Source organism: Colletotrichum truncatum (genome assembly GCF_014235925.2).
Source record: "Colletotrichum truncatum strain CMES1059 chromosome Unknown Contig_0003, whole genome shotgun sequence".
Lineage (NCBI taxonomy): Eukaryota > Fungi > Ascomycota > Sordariomycetes > Glomerellales > Glomerellaceae > Colletotrichum > Colletotrichum truncatum.
Window position 1 is genome coordinate 1470628 of NW_027222400.1, and position 24599 is coordinate 1495226.

The following is a 24599-nucleotide window of genomic DNA, read 5'->3' on the forward strand; positions in this document are numbered from 1 at the left end:
TGCGTCCAACGATTGCTTTCGCAGTCTTTGTGCCTGTCGATGTCTTTTGGCAGTTTTAGATGAAAGCAGACCGACTTCAAGAAAGGTTTGCACTGTTGGTTTCCGGATCGAACACGATGCTATGTCTTTCAAAGTTTGAGACTCCAAGCTACACTCGTCAATGACCGTGGCGCGGTGGATGAATGCCGATAGAAGCTGATTCAACCAGTAGGGCAAGGACCGGAAGTTCTACAACCTTTATATACAAGACCCTTTGCAAGATGTGCTTTTTTTTTTCCCTTTTAGGCCTACAGGACCCTCAAAGGCAGTTTTGGCCCGTTAAGCCGGCAACCAAACCGTTTGCTCACCATGATGCCCAAGTTAAAGCCATTCCGGCATGCCGGATCCACGAACCTTGCCTACCTGATTTCATCAGCCCATCAAAACTCTTTATAATGACTAGACAGATTTGAGCCTTTTCAGGATTGCATACTGGAAAGGATACCGCTGTAGGGCAATGACTACCGCCTGTTCAGAAGAGTAGCTCTAGCCTCGGGTGGAATCTTCGACCCTGGTTTCGGATCTGCCGCCGCATGTTAATCGATAACTCCGTTCTAGCGCGACAATGCATGCACTTATTTGCCTCATTACTGGTAGGCAGGCATAAGCGAGAGTCGGGCATTGTGTTTAAGCCAACGACAGAAACATGCGGCCTTATTTTGATTTGCTCAACCACCTAATATGGGGTTAATAGAGGCGATATGCTTGTACGCTGACAGAGATCCAGGTTAACTTTTTAGAACAATGAAAAGCATATTTGAGTTAGCTTTGGTCTGGTTCCAGCATCAGTCGATACATGGTGCTATCCACAACACATGATCACGCTTCTTCCTCCATGGTCGATATAATGGTCGCGCCGCCAGTAGCTAAGACGTAAAAATGCCTTGCTGCGCTTTTAATTTAGAACAGACTAATGAAAATCACTCCATGGATGTAGATAGCCTGCCCCAACACCCAATGCCCCCTTGCCAATTCTCACAGCAGAAAGAGGACCGTCGAGTTGAGCGACTGTAACACCCATGTCATTGAGGGTGCGACGTGGAAGAATGAACATGGCTGGGGATTTAGAATGCTATGCGAGTGTGTGTTCGTTTGCCCGTTCCCCAAACTCAGTACTTTACCTTTGCAAAACCCCTCTCGTCTGGTGTGTTTCCTAGGATGTTGCCACACATGTCAACCTAGTTTCTCAGAGCTTGAAGATAGTGAGTTCGCCTTCTTAAGGTTTGCAATGAGTCGTTCAACAGCTCCATTACTTTCTAGGAAAGAAATAGCCTCCAGAAAGGTTGACACTGGGCTGACAGAAAGCCTGTTTGGGTGATTCGAAGTTGCGATTTCGGCTGCGAGGTAAAACGAAGCACTCATATTACTACTTTGCTTTGACTAGTGAATCTGCTACTGAGTCGGAACTATTTACCACAAAACCAACAAACTCGGCATCAGTATTGTGGATTGTTGATGTCCTAACCAAATTAGCAACTGTCGAGGAGTTTCAACATAAATTATTATTAAATCTTCGAAATATTCGTGAGATTGAAACAAAATGCCGTGTGGGCTTTGGGAGTGACCGAAATCTGATCCGTGCTCGTCCATCAAGCAGTCAAACAGGGGCCATATGCATGACAGTGGAGATCAGCCTGGAATCCGATGCCCCGCACAGATCAAGCCACGTTTGCAGTTACACTAGTAGTATATTTCATGCGCCACAATGACCTTGACGTCACTTTCCTATTCTCCAGAGGCGACAGGCGCAGGGTGCCACCAGATCACCTGGTAGGCAATAGCCTGCCTTTTCAACTTTCTTTACCATCTTTACCACAGCCAAGTCATTCGAAGACCACCTTGTGTACTTCCATAGTCTTCTGGTATTTCTCAAGATGGCGAACGCTGGTGCTCCTCCCAACTATTGTAAGTGCTTTCAGTGCCCCCCACCTTAGCTTAGACCCCGATCTAACATCACGCTTCAGATGTGATCCTAGAGATCTCCGAGACGGCTACGACTCAGCAAGTCAGAGATGCATACAAGAAGTAGGTAGATGTCCATGAAATGCGGAAATTTGTGCTAATATATCTCAGAGCTGCCTTGAAAACGCATCCCGACAGAGTTCCTGCCGACTCGCCTGAGCGAGCAACGCGTACCCGCAAGTTCCAGCTTGTTAACGATGCATACTATACCCTCTCCGACCCCACAAGACGTCGTGAATATGACGCTCAGCGCAAGATGTTCGGCACGTCCACGGGGTCGACAACCAACGACCCCTTCGATGACCCCGATGAGGAAGTACCCCCTCAAGCCGGTCCTAATGCTTCAAATGCCTATTCTTGGGCATGGAACTTCTTTACGGGCCGACAGGCCAACAATCAAGAGCAGCGCGAACGATCAGACAACCAACAGTTTGGTGACGTTTTTGAGGAGATGCTGCGTGAAGAGGGCATGGCTGAGGAGGGTACTAACCGGCCAACGAGCTCCTTCTGGGGAACTATTGGTGGCGTTAGTGGTGCTGCGCTGGGCTTCATCGTTGGAAACATGCCTGGTGCGGTAGCTGGAGGTGTTGCTGGAAACAGACTTGGCGCAGTTCGAGATGCAAAGGGCAAAAGTGTCTACGCGGTGTTCCAGGTTAGTGCGAATCTGGAGATATCTACCGGGTAGATCCAGTCAGACTCTCTTTTTGCTTAGTGATTGGGCTTTCCTTTTCTAACATGACACAGGATTTGCCACAGACGGATCGTGCAAGATTGCTCACACAGCTGGCTGCCAAGGTTTTCAGCCATACAGTAGGTGCTTGAGTGTCACGTAATTATAGCTGGGTTTAGGGTCATATTAATCAGTTAGCTTGGAGTTTGGGATGGACTGGGATGGATTGGGATGGATTGGGATGGATTGGATGGTGATTCAAGTCATTACTGGTGGGCCACTGCGGCATCGTTACACGACATCATTACATAGTTGATTCCCTCATCAGAAATGCTCATAGCCCAAGGCTAATTCCAGGGCTATATGCGTACTTCAGGACGACATTGTGATAGCACACAGAGGCGCGAAACTCGTACTAAGCCGCATGACCTAACAATACGCTCCGTCTGTCATAAGCAAAGCGATACTGAGGCACAGTATCGTAAAGCAGTCACCAGACTGCCATTCTTCAGACAAGGTAGATGTGATCACTTGTGAAAGTGTGCAAACTAAACTCTATCGTTGTGCTTTTGAAGGGATTGGAACCGAGCAGATCAGCGTGTCCTGCTTCTCAACGTCGTCCGACCACAGCATGCTTGCGACCTATTTGGTAGAAGTCGTTCCACAAAACGATGTTGAAAATCCCGGGAAAAGGAACATGCTCTCTCAATGTGAGTGTGTAAACAATACTTAGACATACCAAACGAACCCGCAGATGTCTCCCGGGCCACCTGGTTCAAGGAACCCCACTAAGAGCCCATCCACTCTTGCCCCGTAGGTTGGGGAAGCGTTCAAGCTTCATAACATTTGCATTTCGGTTCACCACATCGTCAAGATGTAATTTTAGAAGACCCATTGACACTTGAGAAGCTTCGTCTTCTCTTTCGGAGCCAGATCTATCGTTTTCCAACTCTGTTCGCTTGCCAAGGAAGTCGTGGGGTAACATTGCAGGGGTATATGAGTTTCTCCATACTTGGACAACCCCATCAAATACAGTCAAGGTGCCAGAGTGGTTAATGGGCTGCCCTGCTATCATCTCATATGACAGTTGTTCAGGCAGTGGCTTCGGTCGCGCAGGTTCGAATCCTGTCCTTGACGATTTCTTTTTGCCTTCGTACTACATTTCCGTCTTTTAAGCCTTTCTTTCTTTCCTCCATTCTTTTAATCTACTGTGCAACATCGACAGGCTCATTCGATAAAACAACTGAAATGGGGTTCTGACACGCGTCAATCGGTCTTGCGCCGAACTGCGTCCCCAACCACGCCCGCTTCTGAAGAACATACGGATTGGCTGGCCCTTTAACATTACACAAATAACTTCATTCTCAGGTTAAGCATAGCCTCCGTCTTGTGATTTATGTTTGTTGACAAGTTAACTATGTTTTCTTATTCTTCCGATAGCAAAGGCGAATAACAGGGGAGCATTTATTAGAGAGTAACAACAACGCCCCGAAACAACTTCCGCCTTCGAATGTCCGTTCTCTCTTGTGTGATATCACGTCTATTATGTAGTATTTGTACCACAATAACTACGCCTAAATAGAAAACCGCTTTTACTCTCGACTCCGACAATGCGTTCGGGATGGTTGCAGCTCCGTTATCTCGGTGAAGAATTGAGGCTGGTCTTTTCTGAACCCCAGTCTTTGATCTCGTAATGCTGGTAAATTGTGGTATCCTCGGACCACCTGCTGCGAAAGTAACGTGCCACAATTATTCCCGATTGTTACCTTCGATATTATGATTGTTCGGTCGTTCTCTTCTCGGCGTGTTCGAGTGGAGACCAGTTGGTGAGCTTGAGTTAACTTAACGCCGTTGAGGTAGCAGTCGTTGAGAATGATCAAGTTCTTGTACACATCAGGCCATGGGCAGGTGAGTAAATTCGTGACAGTTTAGAGTAGTGGGCTTGCTGATCGACAAAGGCGTTCACGGCAGCTTCGATATTAATAGGGTGGTGGATGTGTTGGACTCCTTGATGGCGGCGGAGTCATCCTCGGGTATATGGCGACAACATTTCTCATTGACAAGCCTGTAAGCACCCGATCGCAAGTTCGGTGAGACTTAAAGATACGATCTTGGTCGATGCATGGGTTGAAATCTGAGGACGGTAGTGCCTCGCACCACGGTTTGTTATGCGAAGAGACTTGGCATCTCGTAAAGTTGTCTGGTTTTCCCCAACGTTACCATCCAGTAAAAATGCCGAATATTATAAGGTATCATTAGAGGGGAAATTTCTCGATAGCCTCCTGGGTACTTTTTGTGCGTGTGTCTCCTAACCTACACCATTTTTTGACTATCTGAGGGGACAGTTGAGTTGCCTCTGAACGTCTTCGAAGTCGAGATATTACATCGGAGCAAATGTGCTATCGAGATACTCACACCAACCAAGTCCTTGGGTAAGTAACGGTAGACGTCGTAAATCCCTTTTGAATCAGAGGGGTTCTTCGAAAATTGGCACAAGGATTGTCAGGTGACAGACCAGTTGATGCGGAAACTTCATAACTGCCTCTAGCTTCTCGTTAATGGTCGACTTTGTCTGGTTTTGCGAAATCAACTGGTGTTTTTTGCCTGCCCTTGTGGCTGACATATCTGACCTTATAGGTTGATCGCATGTTCTTATCAGATCCTATCGTAGATACCCTGGCTGAGTCTTTGTTGCCGCTGCTACTATTCTCATATCTATATCTTCACTCAGTTATCGAAGTTAAATTCTTGTAGAAGATGAGTTGAGTTGATATAGAGAAAATTCGCATCTTGAGGCTCATTGTTAGTGCTGAATCTGATTGGATATGCATGACGGGCCGTATGAGGTTTGGCAAATATGTTATCCTCTGGATTGAGATTTGACCATAGAGCTCTTGATCAAGCTCCTCTCCACGCACGCCTGAAAAGGAACTTTCCTACGAGGCCATGGCATACTGCGTGCCAAGAAGAACCCCCCAGACGCGATGGTTCTCCGCATAGCCTATGCTTGACTTGGTAATACAGGTGAATTCTGCCGAACAGTTGTCCCTCAAAGTTTCGATGCCTACACGTGACAACTCAGATCCTTTGCTGAAGTGACGCGATCAGATTAAAAGTACAGCATGTGCCAATAGAAAGGATGACAATGATTTGAGGTCGGGTCCCTTATTAGGTAGAGCATCAAGTCTCACTTTACCGTAGAATTCGATGTAGCGAATCACGTAACACAAGAGACACCCGACTCACGACCAGTCTTTACACTTCAATCTCTTTGGCTATGTAAAGACGCGTTCTCGATAGAACAGTAAGTATAAGCTGATCAAACGCGACGCTTATCTACAAGTTTAAACTGTTGCAAACAGCTGCCCGTATATATGTTCTTGAAAGAAGCATGCTCCTCCTTTAACCCATGACGAAATCCACACAACTTTCGTAAGTTTGCTTAGCGCTTGTGCCAAACCAGAACCATTGCATAACACATTGACCGGCCTGGGCGCATGTTCCAGCGGGCAGGTTGCTCGGCATGGTAACGTCGAAGTTCGTATTGTTCGCAGGCAATTGCGCAAGCTTCTCGTCGGCATAGGTGTCGAATACGATAAGCGGCTCGCCAATGACCTTGTTGGTCTTCGTGTCGACGATCGAGACGTTCATGGGACCCTCGTGAGGAATGGGTAGCGCAGCTCTCATGTTGACGACCTGGCCGGCCTTGAAAGTTTGGACGTTCTGCTTATTATCCTCAAACTTGGCGCCACGGCAGAGATCCAGCTGGCCTGTGTAAGGTGGTCAATAGAAATCACTTAACACTGGTGCAAGGACATCAACCTACAGGTTGCAGGGGGATTGGTGAAGTCCTCCAGGGGGATAGTCGGGTCAGACATCACAGCCTGGACATTTTCTTGTCCGCATGCCTTGATCATCGCGGGGCCAGGCACTCGCGCGGGGGGGTCGGTGATGTTTCCATGGGCAGAGACCATGGCAGCAAGAAGGGCCGTGGCAGCAGTAACTGAAGAGCGCATCTTGAGGTAAATTAATGTAGCCGATTGGGAGATTCAGGAAAAGGAGAGAAAGAATGGACAGAAAGGGTCTGTGAATAATGAGAAGGAGAGAGCGTGTTGAGATTAAACAAAGCAGGAAACGAGTGACCAGCACAATAGATTGATGAGACAAGTCAAGAGCAAAGACCGGACGAAAGCCGACGGGTCCAGGTGGGAGGCCATGCGACTACAAATACCAGAATCTGGCCTCGACTCGGTGTCCGTATGGACACTTTCTCTGCCCGGCCCGACTTAGTGAACGAGGATCAATGACTTGGCAATGACCTCCCGTATGGCGGGCGTCCAGACGCGCGGGAACTAACGCCGCCAACCCCACTGTTTGCCTAGTGCGATCTAGGTTTCTTTAGAGCCTACCCGGGGATGATCCCTGGGCGAAACGTGTCCCTTGAGGCTCTCTGATGGGTGCTCAAGACAAGCTTGGTGGGATCCACGGGGGTGAAACGTCGCAAGTTCTTGTGCCGTCCTGATTCCGGTGCGGACAGATAAGGCCACGGTCACAGCCTGCGACAAACCTTGTCTGGGGGTGTATGTGCAGCGACGAAGCGAGCAAGCAGAAAGGCAGAGCTAAAGGCAATAAATGGCATTTGCACTAAGGTTCGAGTGAACCAGCCGAGTTGTTGATTGTTAATCATGGGGGGAATGACGACGCATCTTTTCTATGAATTGTGATGCCAAGCCGTCAGTTTGGACGCACGTCACCCGGCAAGGAGGCAATGAGAGAGAGGAGGGCATCTACGGCCGCCCAAACAGCTCCAGAGACTTGAGCAAGCCGATTGGTAAAGTGAAGCCCGGATTTGTATGCGAACCCAGGACAGTGGGTCGGGATTTTCGGTACGGCGCCCAGGAGCTTCCTTCTTTGAGTTCCGTCACCCCTTGGTCGTGATCTACGGGAATCAGTAGGAGTACTGCAACTGCGCCAAGTCGATCACGATCCCCCGTGTAAGGGATCTACGAGTCATAGGACAATCATTAAGCAAACACGGAGCCGGGAGTTCAATTATGTGAAGAGTCGATCAATTCTCTGACAAAAGCGAATTCATCAAGGTCACCTAACTCCTGAGCTTCAGGGGCAGGAGATATCAATTGAAAGAAAGAAGATCCGAAAACGCAAAGATGCACCGCCGAGGTTTTACTGATTGATGTTTGTGTCATCTTACACGAGAAGCCACGCCTGAAGACTAAATTGTGGGCTCTGCCCACCTCACAATCCAGTCCGGGGTAGCGCGCATTGTCGTTACTGAAGAAGCGGCTTCACGGAGGAAGCCGAGACCGATGCGGGCGGCAAGGATAAGGGAACTTCTCCTTGTCTTCGGGACTACTATGCGGGAATGAAGCGAATAAGGGGCTGCTCCCTTGAAAGCTTGGAAGCCACTGCAGCCGTGCCGGTCGGCTTGAGTGAGATAGGCATACACAACTGGTACTCCGATTAGATGACTTGCCGAGAATCTGATTAAATATTCGGAGTATTTCGAGCTCTAGAAATATAACATAAAGTTTTCTCATAACACCGCAGCAATCAGGGGTGGAAGGGGTGGAAGGGGTGTTTCGGCGTTGGCATGTTTCCGTTAGCTCCACAAAGTGTGTTTCCGAAGGCTCGTAGCGCCCACCGGCCTCCCGGAACGGGCGTGTGGGGCTTACAGACGGCATCCAACGGTCCTTCCCTCAATATTTCTCCAACTTTGATCACAGTGGCTTCAGCTTAAACTGCCGAATATGTTTCAAAGGGTTATGTTAACATTAAACATAAATCTTGTAAAAGTAAAGAAAGAAAATAAAAAACCTTTTTCGCTTGTTAAGCAGATTCACGTGGAAATGTTGAGTCTATCGAACTGGCAGCTTCACCTTCTAGTCCATCGAGGATTTGGGTGTTCTGTGACGTCTCAAACAATTTTGTAGGTAAACCAAAAATTCAATGTTTTCAATGCCGATAAGCACAGTTGTTTCCCATTCCCAGACATAGATCATCGCGGCACCAGACTGAGACTTTGTGAAGAACCAACTCTCTTTCCCAGTCGCTGAGAGTCAACCGATGGTTCAAGTTGTTTGAAGCCTGATTTTCATTTAATTTTGGTTAGTTTGGTTTCAATTTCTGCTTAGTCGAATTTACTGGGAAAGAAATCATACATCCTTGATCTTATGTCGATATTCCATCGGGGCGGACTGGGTACAGGGAAATGTCCTCAATTTGAACCCACTTTTGATGATTTTCCAACTGCGTTCCTGTACACCGGTGCCTGCGTCACAGTTGGAATCTGCTGAGAAAAAGGGAAAATAAGTTACATTTGAATAATATTCTTGAGTTGGTTAGAAAAGTCTTGGCCAGGGCTTGAGTAGCAAGTTCTCCTCACGAGGATGTAAATCTAGCCAACCCGCCCCCGATGGGAAAGTTGCTGGCATCGCAGGGGTACCCGCGCGGACGTGGAAAGAGAGCATCTCCATAAGGTGTGGATAATGCCATGATTTAATATAGGAATGGCAGGTTGAAAACGGTGAGAAAGCTATGCCGCTCCTAGTTGCTTGTGACATGGGTAGTTGAAGTCGCAATCATGTAAGGGCTGATGGCCGTCAGCCAGCAGCTTGGGCGTCCACAGAGACATTTTGATTCGGAATTCTGATTATTGTTACAATAGCTGCTCCATGTTGTTATACCCCTCTTCAAATGCCGAACATTAAAAAAAGACTTACCGTCAGAGGGTTAGTGCAGCATTGTCAGTTCTTTCGTCGCTGAGGCTTTTCTTCTAACCCCATATAATTGATGCATCAAATAAACACAATGGATTAATGGGCCTTATGAACACTTTCAGTTTGTGATAGCTCCATTAACATTACGTTACTTAGGTCGGCCTCAAATGCGGCAACAACAGCTATTAGCTCATTCACATCGAGACCAAAGTACTATCCGTGTCCGACATTGTATCTCGGTTCTATCTTTCTTTTTTACGTTCCTCCTTTGCTTTTAACAGATAAAGGGTGTTTGTGTTGGTTTAGCTTGCAACAAACCATCGTTGCCAATTTCAAGGAGCGAAGAGGCAAATCCTGCCAATAGCATCCAATAAATAGACAGGCCAGAAAAAAAAAGCAATAGATATGTTGCAGACCATCTCGAAAAGGTTTCAAAGGCAACTAAATCACTGCTACCGAGTCACAGCCTGTGAAGATATGCCATGGGAAAATCCAACATTAGTTCAGTCGCAATACACCTCAGAGCAGAATCTATCAGCTCTGGACGAATCAGTACATTGAAAGGGAGGTTTAGGAGTGGGCCATTCAATCTGTATCAAGAAGGCATACTTTCGATGGTTTCGAGATCTTGATGGTCTGGTCTTCTTCTACTTAAACGGCCTCATTCTTGGATTCAATGGTTTTGCCCGCACTAACCATCCATTCACCTTCAATGCTTGGCTTTAGGCAGTAGTAACCTTCGGCTATCCGCTCTTCTCATCGAACTTCCATATTTTCTCCTAGGCCAGCCCTTAAGCTTCCGTAAATTTGCTCCTTTATATTGTTCTCAGGCCGAGCGAGGACTTCTTCTACTTGCTCTTGATAAAAATCGACAACAATTTCAGCCCCAAGCGGATGACTGTTGTTGAGTATTACCCAAAACCATGTTTTGACAAAACTGTGAGGATTGGTCACTCTATCAACAGCTCCCCACACGACTGTAATTAGTCTCTATAAAATAGAACTAAGCGGCCCATTTTGGATAAGGTGATTACTTGAGTTCTGCCAAATCGCCCTCATGCAGTACAACAAGACAGCCTCTCGCTGGCTGCCATTTACTTTTCACCCACCAGTAACCCTATTTTCCGTACGAAGAACGTGAGTCTGTTATTTTAACCGCTACTCGCTTTTTCAGTGTTTGATAATATCTAGAGCCCGGTTCATCTATAAGGAATCTAGATATATTCAAATTGCTTTGCTAACACATAACCCGCAGGGTAGGTATCGTTACCGACTACAACTACAAGCGTCACCTTGCTCTAAAATAGTCAATAGTCAATCAGAATCCGTCACTATTATAATTTAGTCTCAACGAAAATAACGGGGTTAATTGGACCTCATAATTTCCGTTAGTAGTATTTGGCCCAGATCGGACAAGTTCTTTCTCATCGTGCACTACAATGACAGAAGTATATAAGCTGCGATGTAGGTCGCTATTCTAAGGCTGTTTCTAGCAAGAAATTTCAGTCTCTGCTGCAATCTAAAAGGATTCGAACACTGATCTATATCTCATGCGGATAGCCGCCCATGACCGCAAAAAGAACACTTAAGAGGTAGGTCACCGAGGTACGGGTAGCAGATAAGGACTTCAGCCATTGCGGCAGCTATGTATATCACATAGCTACGCTTTTCGAAAGACAAAAAGCCATGCCTATGGGAGAATAGAAAAACCAGAGCATTGTAGATAACATTTTGGTTGATAGCATCATAGCCAATCAACTTTACCGGAGGTCTTAACCATAATGCCCAGTAAATGGCTATCCCTTTCCGATGACTTACAAGTTACGTTGTCATGCTGCATGTGGAAACTCAAGTATTTCAACAGTTAATATTGAATATACCACCAAAGATTCCCAAACGCATCTTAGAATAAAGCCTCCAAGAGCCCGTTACGCTCCCAATAAACAGAGATTATAATACAAGATACTGTAGGATTAATAAAACGCAATCTCCAACCGCTGGCTACGAGCTCGAGACTCATAATGGCAAATCTTCCAAATTTGAACTCTCTTCATATATTACTTAATACCTAGGACTCACCTTTATCATCTATTTAGTCTTCTTAGTTAGAAGCTTGTCATTAACACTACCGACTAAGCTTTGATATCCCTGATGTTTAACTTGATACATGCTTCAAATAGACTACCAAAAGTTAGATCATAGGCGGGAATCGACACTAACAGTTATTAGACGGCTCAGGCTTGCCTATCAACTCATCTACAAATCTAGGCAAATCAAAAATTATTAGAAAAGGTAAAGACTAAGTAAAGCTACCTTATCAAAGAAGTTTTAGTTGTCTACCTGTTGCGATAGTTGGAATACGGAGTCGTGTGGCACTTCCAGCCACACGCCCGCCAGGCTGAGAGGCCCAAGCCTCCCAGACCCACGTGACAGGCCAAGGGGGAATATCCCTACCTTCTAGTTAACAATACTACTTTCAACTATCATAAACTATCGATTAGAACTAATTTACTATTATTTATTATTAACAAACGGAATTCCGTTTCACCCCCTGTAAAACCTATACTGATTAGTAGTAAACCTTATAGTTGCTATTAATTTAGTTAACTTTATAATTACTACTCTGCTACGGATAAACCGTAGATTAGCAAGGTTAATACTAGAAGAGACGACTTCTTAAACTAGATACTTAAGCCTAGGTAAAAGTAAGGATTTCGTACTAACGAGAGAAGAAGCGAGAGTAACTAGGATTTATAGAAACTAGTAGAAGAAAGCTTCTTTTCCTCGAATCTACTAGTAATCCGATTATTCGAGTAACCTAGGGACTACTATGCTTACCTTAGGCGGGATAAGGTTAATCGTAGCTAATTATCGCTAGTAAGAGCGTTCTATTACGCATTTTCAATTACTAGAAGAAGAGACCTACCGAATCGATAGTCTTCTAACCTCTTCACGCTATAAAGGCGAAGATTTACGAATCTTATAAGGGATAATAACTTCCCTAACTATAACTATCCCCCACGCGCGGTACTAATTACAAGGCGCCTGCTAGTTTCTTAATAAATCCCTAGACAAGGTACTAACCGCAAGGCGCTTACTATAAGAAACCTCCCTACTAGAAGAAGAATATACTAAAAAGCAAGTAGAGACTATTAACGGTAATCTACTTATATAGCTATATATATACGCCTCCGAGGCTATGGCTTAGGAGAAACGCATATAGTTATAAGCGTTATAAAGCTAACTATCTACTAGATTCTAAACTTGTTGGAACGGTAGGTAGGAATCTCGTAGATAGTACGATATCCTTATAACAGGGTATTAGAGTAAGGGAACTTGTACTTATGAAGTAGGGCTTTAATAGTAAAGAATGTATAGGCTTATATTGAAGCTGAGTTGGTTGAGGAACTAATAGCTAGCTAAGGGAGAGAATTAGGCTAGTTATATAGTAGTATAACGTCGCCTATAATAGCTAATATAGGAAGCTATAAGCTAGGTTTAGTATACGTAAGTATATACGTCAGCTAGCTTATAAAGCAGCTTATAAATCAGACTAGAATCTTCTTTAACTAAATAGACTTTTAGATAAGGTTAAAGAGAGTATTCCATAGGGATCTGAATGTCATATGTTTAAACTAGTAAGCAGCCATTCTTAGCTAGTTACTTTTGTAAGTCCTACTAAGTCTTAGATAAGACTAAATAGGATAAATAAGTAAAATAGAAGTATAATATACTTATACTTCTAACAAAACTTCTTAATAATAAAGAGCAAAGCCCGAAGCGAGAAAGAGAGATTTACGAAAGAATCTACGATAGAACTTTCTCCCTACTAATTCAAGACCTATATATACCCTTATACCCTTCGAGAATATTAGTAAGAACGGCGCCGACGGAAATAAACGATAAACCAACGAAAATCCTCGATTTTACGATTCTTTCCTTTTAGAATCGTAATATCCCGAATCGTCTTTTAACTCCTACTTCTAGGCTTATATCTTATATTAATCGTAGCTAACGCTATTAAGGATTAGAATTTAAGATTCTAAATAGAAGTAATCCTTTTATACTATTAGAATAAAGCGAAATTTACGAGAAGGATCGCTTGTAAGTAGCGTTACTACTAAAAGCTAATTAATAGTCTTTATCTTATAGAGAATCGAAAGTATAATCGATCTAGTAGTATAAGGTAACTAGGTAATCGACCTTATAAACTGTTAGAAGTATAAGTATATTATACTTCTATTTTACTTATTTATCCTATTTAGTCTTATCTAAGACTTAGTAGGACTTACAAAAGTAACTAGCTAAGAATGGCTGCTTGCTAGTTTAAACATATAATATTCAGATCCCTATGGAATACTCTCTTTAACCTTATCTAAAAGTCTATTTAGTTAAAGAAGATTCTAGTCTGATTTATAAGCTGCTTTATAAGCTAGTTGACGTATATACTTACGTATACTAAACCTAGCTTATAGCTTCCTATATTAGCTATTATAGGCGACGTTATACTACTATATAACTAGCCTAATTCTCTCCCTTAGCTAGCTATTAGTTCCTCAACCAACTCAGCTTCAATATAAGCCTATACATTCTTTACTATTAAAGCCCTACTTCATAAGTACAAGTTCCCTTACTCTAATACCCTGTTATAAGGATATCGTACTATCTACGAGATTCCTACCTACCGTTCCAACAGGTTATGAGCCCAGCGGAGTAATAACTTTACTTATTCTTTTATCCTCAACTCTTCGGTTATTAAATATCTTAAACTCTATTTTATTCCTATAAACGATATAAGTTTTAGGAATTTATATTTATTATTCTTTTAAACCGTATATTATTATAACGGTTATTATTATAACGGCTATATTCCCCTAAGACGAAAAGTCTAAAAACTTTAACTCTATTCTAGTACTATTAAGGCAGACGAAGTGTAAGTCCTTAGTACTACTAAATACGAGACTATTAAGGGGATTACGTCTTAGAAACTATTATTCTAAGATATTACTTGCTGCTTTTAGTGCTTATATACCCTATTATAAAGGCATATCCTAGGGCTTAGCACTTAATAACAAGGCAAAATACCTGTTATTTACTCAAGGCATAGCTCCTTAGTATCTTCAGCAGCCTATTAAGGGATAAATTCCCTATATTATAAGCAGTTTTTGGGCTATAAGTCCCCTATCTCAAGGGCAATAAGTACCCAAGGGCTATAAGTCCCTATATTTAAGGGCAATAAGCACCCTATTAAAAGTCAATATGTCTTCGACTACTACGACTACTACTACTGCTATAAGAGCCGTTACAGGCTGTTTAATGCCTGAAAATCAACGATTAAAGGGTATAGATAACTGGAATACCTGGATTACTACCCTTCAAATCTATTTTAAATTGCTGAATTTATCCCAATACTTTGAGGATCAAGAGAAATATTCAGCTATAACCGAAGAGCAAAAATCACAAGCCTTACTAGTTATAAGGCAAAATTTACAGCCAGAACCTCTTAGCCTGGTTTTTAATAATAAAGACCCAGCAGAAGCCCTAAAGTTACTAAAGGATACCTATGAAGGTTCCGGGCCGGTTCTAAGGCAACAGCTATATCTCGAATTCCACGCTATTAAATTCGAGGATTATAGCTCTTTAAATCTATTTATTAGCTCTTTTAAGGCTTATTTATCTAAATTAGCCTCTGTAGGAGCAAAAATCGAGACTATAGACCAAAATACGGTCTTTATAGCTGCCTTATCAAAATCATTTCCTATTTGGGCTGAAAGGCAAAGGGCTGCCTTACGTTCTAAAGAGATACCTACTTTAGAAGCCCTTATTACGGATATATTAGATGAAAATAGGCGTGATGAGGACACCCCTATGTCTAATTCCTATATCCATAGGCAACAGTCTCAACAACGGTCTAAAAAGACTAAGAGGTCTAACTATAGACCTAATGCCTCTAAAGGCAATAATAAAAGGGAAAACCAACAGCCTCCTAGCAACTCCTACTCTTTCTATAATTTAGAATATTATAGTGGGATTGATGCTAGTTACTTTAATAAGAGGCCTAATAGCCCTAGTTCTAGTTCTAGTCCTAAGAACTGGTGGCTGTATGATTCCGGTTCTACTGTTCACATAGCTAACAGTAGAGAATTCTTTACAGCCTATACTTCTAAAGACAACCTCCCAGAAGTCAAAACAGGCGCTAGACCTATAAAACCTAAGGGCCAAGGTACTATAGACCTACCGCTCTACTTTAAAGGTCAAAGGTCAACTATTAGGCTTGAACAAGCCTTATATATACCGGATTTCCCTATAAATATTATTTCAGGTCTAAGGCACTATCTCTCAGGAGGCTATATTAACGGGAATTATTTATATACCCCGTCTCACAAAGCCTTTGCTGCCTTGAATATCCCTAAAAGGGGATTTTTCCTATCTATATATGAGAAATTAGAACCTGATATTCATAGTTTGAGGAATAAGAAGACGAATAAGTCCTCCTCAACTAATAAGACTAAAAAGTCTACTACCTCTAATTATAACGAGGTTGATTTATCCTCTAGAATTGATGAACTTTCCGATTCTGAAGCCTCTAACTATATGGCTTTTGAGGAATTACAAGGTAACCCTAACCCTAAGGGTCTAAAGGGTCAAAATAACCCTAATCTTAAGGGTAATAACCCTACTAATCCTACTATGGATTGGCATAACAAATTAGGACATCCTAGTTACTCTTACCTATATAAGACAGCTAAGATAACTAAGGGGATTCCTATCAACCAGCTTAAAAAGGACGATTTACAGTGCCCTAGCTGTGAGAAAGCTAAGTTAACTAGACAACAGTCTATAGTTAACTATAACAGGGCTACTAAACCTCTCGATCGACTATGTATCGATACGATTAAGATTACGCCTTCTACTATAGCTGGGAATATCTACGCTATCCCATATACTGACGATTATACTAGCTATAGAGATATAGATTTCAGTCCTACTAAGGATAAAATCTTATCTCTTATACAAAATAAGCTAGAATATTATTATACGCAGTATAACCAGTACCCTAAGTCATTACGAATTGATAATGGTACTGAATTCGCTATAAGCGAATTAGAAGCCTATACTAAACCTAAAGGGATAGTTATAGAGCTTACTACTGCATACACGCCAGAACAAAACGGTATAGCTGAACGAGCAAATCGAATCATAGTTGAAAAGGCTAGAACTATATTACTAGCTTTAAAACTACCTCTATTTCTATGGGATGAAGTCTTTAAAGCTGTTATTAAGTTATTAAACTATACAGCTACTTCAAGACTCCCTATTACACCATACGAGGCATTTTTCAACTATATATTTCCTAATAAGGATAATCGACCTGATTTATCTTCCTTATATAACATAGGAGATTCGGTCTATATATATTATCCTAAGGAAAAACAAGTCAAATCGAATAAGGTTTATACCTATACTCAAGAGGGCATATACCTCTATACAGAGGCAACGAATATTCATATTATATACTGCCCTACTAAGCCTTATAAATCACGAATCATAAGGGCTACTCATATTCGTTTTATACGAAATACTATAAGAGAGGGGGAACAAGAGGCTCAAGATTCCTCTAAATCCATTACTTCTAGTATTTCTAAAGACGTCTCTAGAGACGTTAAAGAAGCTAAAGAAGTTATACCCTCTAAAGACGTCTCTAAAGACGTTATAGTCTCTAAAGACTTTAAAAACAAAATCGAAATCAGGCTTCCTTCTATTAAGAACAAGGAGGAATATATAACTATTAAAGAGAATAACTATATTATTCACTATCTCTTTTCTAGTTACTATACTAAGGAACCGTCTACTATTAAACAGGTTCTTAAAAGCCCTGAAAAAGACAAATGGCTTAAAGCTATATATCAAGAGATTTCCCAACTTATCTCTAAAGGCACCTTTAAGGCTATAAATTCTAAGTTAGCCTCAACCCAGCCTATAACGGCTAGATGGGTATTTAAGCGGAAATTATTACCTAATGGAAAAATCGATAAATATAAAGCCCGCCTTGTGGCTAGAGGCTTTGAACAACGTTACGGAATCGATTATTTCCAGACTTTCGCTATAGGGTCTAACCCTACAACTTATAGGGTTTTATTTGCCCTTGCCGCCTATTACGATTGGGAAATTCATCATATCGATATCATAGGAGCTTTTTTAAACGGCGAATTAGAGGAAGATATCTATTTAGATCCCTCTAATATTCCTCTAGCTGAATTCTTTAAACAGAACCCTAAACAAAACACTATAGGATATAATCCTACTAGTAATCAGGTTCTAAAGCTAGAAAAAGCCCTATACGGCCTAAAACAGAGCCCTCGACAGTGGCAACTTAAGGTTAAGGCTATATTTAAACAACTAGGCCTACAACCTCTTAAATCCGACGAGGCAACCTACTATAATAATAATAAGGACAATCCTATTATCATAGTAACCCACGTCGACGATTTTATTATATTCGCTAAGAATCTTAACGAAATAAAGAAGCTTAAGTTATTGGTTTCTAAATTCGTTGAAATTAAGGATCTAGGCGAAATCAGCTATTTTCTAGGTCTCAAGATCACTAGAGATAGACCTAATGGGTCTTTACAAATCTCTCAAAGCCACTATATTCAACAAATCCTAGAAAACAACAACTTTAACGGCATTCAAGAGGCTATACGAGAGGCTATTTGGCTTCAAGGTCTCCTATCTGAACTAGGCTTTAACTATAAGCCGATACCAATCAAAACCGATAATAACGGAGCCCTAAACCTAGCCTATAACCCAGAATATCATAATCGAACAAAACACACGGCGATATACTATTATTATACTAGGCAAGAAGTAGAAAAAGGAAATATCTCTATATCCTATATTCCTTCTACTAGTATGCCGGCTGACGGGTTAACTAAGCCTCTATCTAGACCTAACTTTATTAAGTTTATTAAACTTATAGGTTTAGATCCTTCTTCTAGTATTAACTAGAATTACCCTTTTATCTTTTCTACTAAATAGTATAAAAGAGGGGGTGTTAGAAGTATAAGTATATTATACTTCTATTTTACTTATTTATCCTATTTAGTCTTATCTAAGACTTAGTAGGACTTACAAAAGTAACTAGCTAAGAATGGCTGCTTGCTAGTTTAAACATATGATATTCAGATCCCTATGGAATACTCTCTTTAACCTTATCTAAAAGTCTATTTAGTTAAAGAAGATTCTAGTCTGATTTATAAGCTGCTTTATAAGCTAGTTGACGTATATACTTACGTATACTAAACCTAGCTTATAGCTTCCTATATTAGCTATTATAGGCGACGTTATACTACTATATAACTAGCCTAATTCTCTCCCTTAGCTAGCTATTAGTTCCTCAACCAACTCAGCTTCAATATAAGCCTATACATTCTTTACTATTAAAGCCCTACTTCATAAGTACAAGTTCCCTTACTCTAATACCCTGTTATAAGGATATCGTACTATTTACGAGATTCCTACCTACCGTTCCAACATAAACGCTAGCCTATAGTAACTAGGTTCCTATATAGGTTTCCTACTTAAGACCTATAAGAAGAGGAATCTTATAAGCCTTAAGCTATAGAACGAAGTTTCTCCTGATTTTGCCGACTAGTTAGAAGAAGACTTCTAGAACGTACCTCTCCTAATCCTACGATTCTTTAGAAACTATTTAATCGGTAATAGCGTCTACGTCGAAATAGATAGTAAGAAAATCTTGAAAAACATAGCATTAGCCTTTAAAAAGGAAGAATTCTACTACTAGTTACCTTAAGAACTCGAACAAGGCGTTAAGAGATATCGCAACCTGAAGGCTTTGATAAAAGACTCCGAATTTTATAAAAAGATTACGAGACTAGCAATAATAGCTAACAGTATAGGAGGAAGAGTCAAACCAACCCTATAGCTACCTCCTCTATAAGAATAATAATAGTAGTAACTACCGTACCGACTGCTATATCCTATAGTCTCTCTATTAACAGACTTCTAACTATACGAGTTAATAGACTATATCGGAAAGTAATTAACAGAATTCGCAAAACTATACCCTAACGATATAAAATATAGTAGCGATATATACGATATACTCGAAAAGAAGATACTAGTATTCGTAGATTACTATAGAATACTAGGAATTTACACCTCCTAATATAACAAGGTACTTCCCCTAATACTAAAAGGAATAGCTAAAACCTACTTCTACGCCTCGATTAAAGTAATCAACCTATAGCCTAACTTCGAGACTATAATCAACTAATTAAAATCATACTTCGAGACTAGGGAAAGGCAATAAGCATACGTTACGTAATAAAATATAACTACTCTTCCCTAAATCATTCGCGATAACCTTAGAAAGACTAAATCGGAGTATTTTAACATACTATATAATAAATTAAGCAAGATTTAGCTTGGTTTGCTATAACAAGATTATAACGACCGATCCCTCTATACCTAACTTCTATACGCTTATAGAGATATTCTAAAGTATATAATAGCGTTATTTATACCGGCTAAGACATACGAGGGATTTTATAGCTAATTAATCTCGTCGATCGAGACAGCTACCCGTCTTAACTAATAACAATTTAACATAGTAGCTAACCTACTAAAGCAGTACTAGACTGATAGAACTTTTAACGGTCGAGGGCGTTATTTACGATATAGCCGTTTATTACGAAGTCGATTATTACGAGGAAGAAGCCGTAACAGACCCTTATTACCGCTAACGCTTAAGAAGTACTACGTATATAGAAAACCTAACTACTAGTTAACTAAATATACTATAGAAGAAAGATAAAAAGCATACGAGAAGTTCAAAACTACCTAATATGCCTAGGATACGTTACTTCTAGCATATAGCTAATTTCTCGTCTAATACGAGGGTTTCGATAGGTTAGACCTATAACCTACCGCCGAAGACCCTTAGCAATACTACTACGTAACCGAACAAACTAGTAAAAGTAACGAAGAGGAAGAGACTAGTAGCGATAGTTAATTCTAGGTTACCGCCTATTTTACTATAATAGCAATTAACGGTAATAGGATCGCTACGATCCTAGCAGACTAGTTAACCTGCTATGTTATTACGAAAGAAGACCTCTTCCGTAACTAACTAGAACCGAAAAAGCTACCTTCGTAATTTATATTCGAAGGATGCTACTTTGCTTAGAACTTCTAAGGGATCATGCCTAACTCGGGCATAGCAGGATTCTTAACCGCTAGCTACTTATAATTCGTAGCCTTATAATAAATTTACGAAGGAATTATATTAAATACTAAGGCGGCTGGCGGCGTTATAGTGAAATTCGGCAATAGGATACTACTAGAGTCTATAGGGACTACCAAAGTGCTAACGCTGTTTAGAAGCGTTAAATTTTACGTTATTAAGACTAATACTCCCTTCCTTATATGCCTAGGAAATATAGACCGATTAAAGGTCTACTTTAATAACGTTACGAATACCCTTATCTAAGGAAATAAGGTCATACCTATTATTTGCAAATAAGGCTACCTATAGTTATTACTTAATAAGGAGAAACTACTTACCTAAAACTACCTTATAAACGCTAAATTACGACGGGTTTACCGTCGCTTCAGATACCTATCTATTTAACAATTATACAAGGTGCTTTAGAAGGCTGGCTACCTAGTTGAAATTATAGTAATTAAGCAACTATCGAAAGTCTGCTATCGATGCTAAATATATATACTAGCGCTATTACGGTTTAAATTTACGTTACGAGACGATTACGAATTTAACTACGAGGTTATTACCGACGTAATATACCTTAAGGGTAATAAACCAGTCTTTTACGTCGTCGATACCGCTATGGCGTTTAACGCCGCCTAGTTCCTTAAGGATATTTCTGCGAAAGCTACTTAGGAAGCCTTACGCCTCTGCTAGATAGATGTATATTAGGGACCCCTAGACTAGCTAGTTACCGACGCTAGAATAAACTTCTGCTTAATAGAATTCCGAAACGTAGCGAGAAGAATAGTAATTAAAATCAAGGAAATTCCTATAAAAGCCTATAATAGTATTAAAAAAGTTAAACAATACTATATACTTTTAAAAAAGGTATATAAAATTATTAAAGTAGAAGACTTAATAATTACGCTAGAATTAGTATTTTAAATAGTAGTTAAAGTAGTTAACGATACTGCTAGCTTAAACGGAATAGTATTAATACTCTTAGTATTTAGCTTATATTTACGAATTACTAACGATTTGCTACTATCTCCCAAAGTTATAAGGCAGGCGAAAGTAATTAAGAAGGCGATAAGCAAAGTATACAAACTTTACGCAAGGCGATAGGTAGCAGAAGCTATCGCTACCCGTAATAGCCTTGATATAAGGCTAATTATTAATTTACTACTACGGTTATAAGTATAAGTATAGCGCGAAAAGAAGGGCTAGACTAGACTATTTACTTTAATAGCTATAAACAGCGAAACCTATACTATCAATACACTACATAGTCTAAAGACCTTCTAGTTTACTATAGTTAAACTATACTACGAAGATCCTGATTAACTACCTAATTCTATCGCCGCGCTAGAAGAAGAAGAACCTAAAGCTAAGATACCGTAGTAGGAAGTAGTACGCGACGAAATTATTATCGCTAGCAGAGGTAGTAAACCGGACGAACTACAAAAGGTACCGGAGCTACCGAGAAGACGCCTAGGCAAACCCTAGAAGAGACTATTACTAATCGCTTACTTTATAAAGGAATTTAATAATAACCTAGATTATTAATAAATATTCCTATCGATTAAGAAGTAAATAGATAAAGAATTAGTAATTAAACTACGACGAGAAGGTATTATTACTATACTAAGCGAACCGTTTAAATAGTTAACTAAATAAGAGATTAATAGCCTTATCGTTAGAAGAGTATTTAAATTTACTTAGTTTAATAAGAGAAGGTATTAAAACGTACGAATCTTCCGATCTCGTATCGTTAACGAAGTTAAAGGTAAAACAACTAAACCTTACGAGAAATCGAGACTTATAATATAAGGTTATGCCGACGATAGCAAAAAGGCTATATTAACCTAATCGCTAACGATTTAGTAGGCAAGTTAATAGCTAATTCTATTAATTACCTTGTTATTCCTACAAGAAGAGAAATAACTATAGCTTCGAGATATTATATAAGCCTACGTTTAATCCTCTATAAGGCTTAATCATACTATTTTCGCCTACCTACCGAAGCAAATTCAAGACTAGTACCTAAAAGGGACTATTATAAAGGTTGTAAAGCCTTTATACGGAATCGTAGAAGCTAGAACCTACTAGTAAGCAACGTATTATAAGTATTATAAAGAGAATCTCTAGATAGTTACTTCTTCGTACGATCTATGCCTATTAATCTTATCTACCGAAAATCTATACTTTAGCTATATCGGTATGCAAACCGACGATACTTTCGGTTTGTTAGACAAGGCGTTCTTATAATTAGAAGACGAATAGTTAGAAAAAGCAGCTTTTATAGCAAAAGCAAAGAATATCCTTATAATTAATAAACCTTTCTAATTTAATAGAGGGATAGTCGCGCTATTAACTAATAATTCGATTAATTTAAGGCAAAAGGGATAAGCTAAGAAGTTACAATATATTAAGACTACTAAACCTAACCTAAAATAGCAATATATCGAACAACGCGCTAGAGGGGCGTATATCGCGTTAATTTGCTAACCTAAAGCCTGTTTCGATTTATCTACTACTACCTAATACTAAGACCCCTTGCTAGAAGCGATAAAAGTACTAAATTAACGGATTCGATAGCAAATAAAATCGCCTAACCGAGGAATAACGTTTATCCTACTTAACCTTATAATAGCTAAGCTATTCGTTTTCGTTAACAAGTCGTTTACTAATAATTATAACCTCTCCTCTTAATTAAGGTTTCTAATTATCCTAGCTAACGATACTTCCTCTAATAGTAATAATAAAGAATTTACGATTTATAATAACCTTGTTTATTATAGCTTTACGAAGAGTAAACAAGTTACCTATAGCGTATTAGCGTTAGAGATCTATAGGATAGTCGCTAGCGTCGATATAGCTTACGCCCTCGCTATAACCCTAGCGATAATTACTAACTACCTTAACCTACTAACGATTTAGATAGTTATCTATACCGATTCTTATTCGCTATACGAGTATCTCGTAAAGCTAGGCATTACTAAAGAAAAGCGACTTATAATCGATATCATAGCGTTAAGATAATCGTACGAAAGACGAGAACTATAAGAAATTCGTTAGATTAACAGCAAAAACAACCCTGCTAATACTCTCACAAAGAGCAAACCAAATCAAGCCTTCGAGAGATTCGTTGATAGCAATACGATAACGATACGTATAGAGGGATAGGTAACAAGACCGTAACTACAGGAGAAAGTAAGGATAGGAGGCCGAATTAACGAGGAGACGGAACTATATAGGGACAACGTATTCCAACTGCTTCAACACTATAAAAAGAGAGTTTCCAGTATTGCGATAGTTGGAATACGGAGTCGTGTGGCACTTCCAGCCATACGCCCGCCAGGCTGAGAGGCCTAAGCCTCCCAGACCCACGTGACAGGCCAAGGGGGAATATCCCCACCTTCTAGTCAACAACACCACTTTCAACTATCATGAACCATCGATTAGAACCAATTTACTGTTATTTGTTATTGACGAACGGAATTCCGTTTCACCCCCTGTGAAACCTACACTACCATCAACTGCCGAATCCCTACAATACGTCGGCTCCCCGTCATTCACTATATCCATTTACGTTAATACGACACGGGAAAAACTCATACACCCCAGTATTAGCTGAAATACATTCAACGAGGTTCAATATGCTCTTATGATTGAGACACTTATCAGTTTCTCTAGCACAGCCAGTATTTTTGACTATTTTATGACAGTACCAACAGTGAGAAATTTCGGTTAAATTAAAAAGAGGCGTCGCATTATCTAGCCCTAAAAGAAGTCTGCTTCTGTAAGGGATTTGATACTCGGAGCTGGCACTCTAATATATATATATACATATATATGTCTTGTTCAGTACTAGGAGGTGTGACGTCCTAGATGCAGCTTATACGCACGCACGACATCCTACGGCCTAAGATCTTCCCAGGGGCAACAAAACATTAAATCA

General features: G+C 40.5%; 2 protein-coding genes across 2 annotated transcripts; one reads left to right on the forward strand and one right to left on the reverse strand.

The window, feature by feature from the left end:
• Positions 1-1913: 1913 nt before the first annotated feature.
• Positions 1914-2686, forward strand: CTRU02_205286 (chaperone protein; the record flags this gene model as incomplete). The annotated part of the gene is made up of 3 exons (XM_036722584.1): positions 1914-1944; positions 2004-2064; positions 2113-2686. 3 exons carry the CDS (start codon positions 1914-1916, stop codon positions 2684-2686), a joined length of 666 nt encoding a protein of 221 aa, XP_036585481.1.
• Positions 2687-6073: 3387 nt separating this feature from the next.
• Positions 6074-6687, reverse strand: CTRU02_205287 (chitin binding protein; the record flags this gene model as incomplete). The annotated part of the gene is made up of 2 exons (XM_036722585.1): positions 6074-6441; positions 6498-6687. 2 exons carry the CDS (start codon positions 6685-6687, stop codon positions 6074-6076), a joined length of 558 nt encoding a protein of 185 aa, XP_036585482.1.
• Between the last annotated feature and the right edge of the window lie 17912 nt (positions 6688-24599).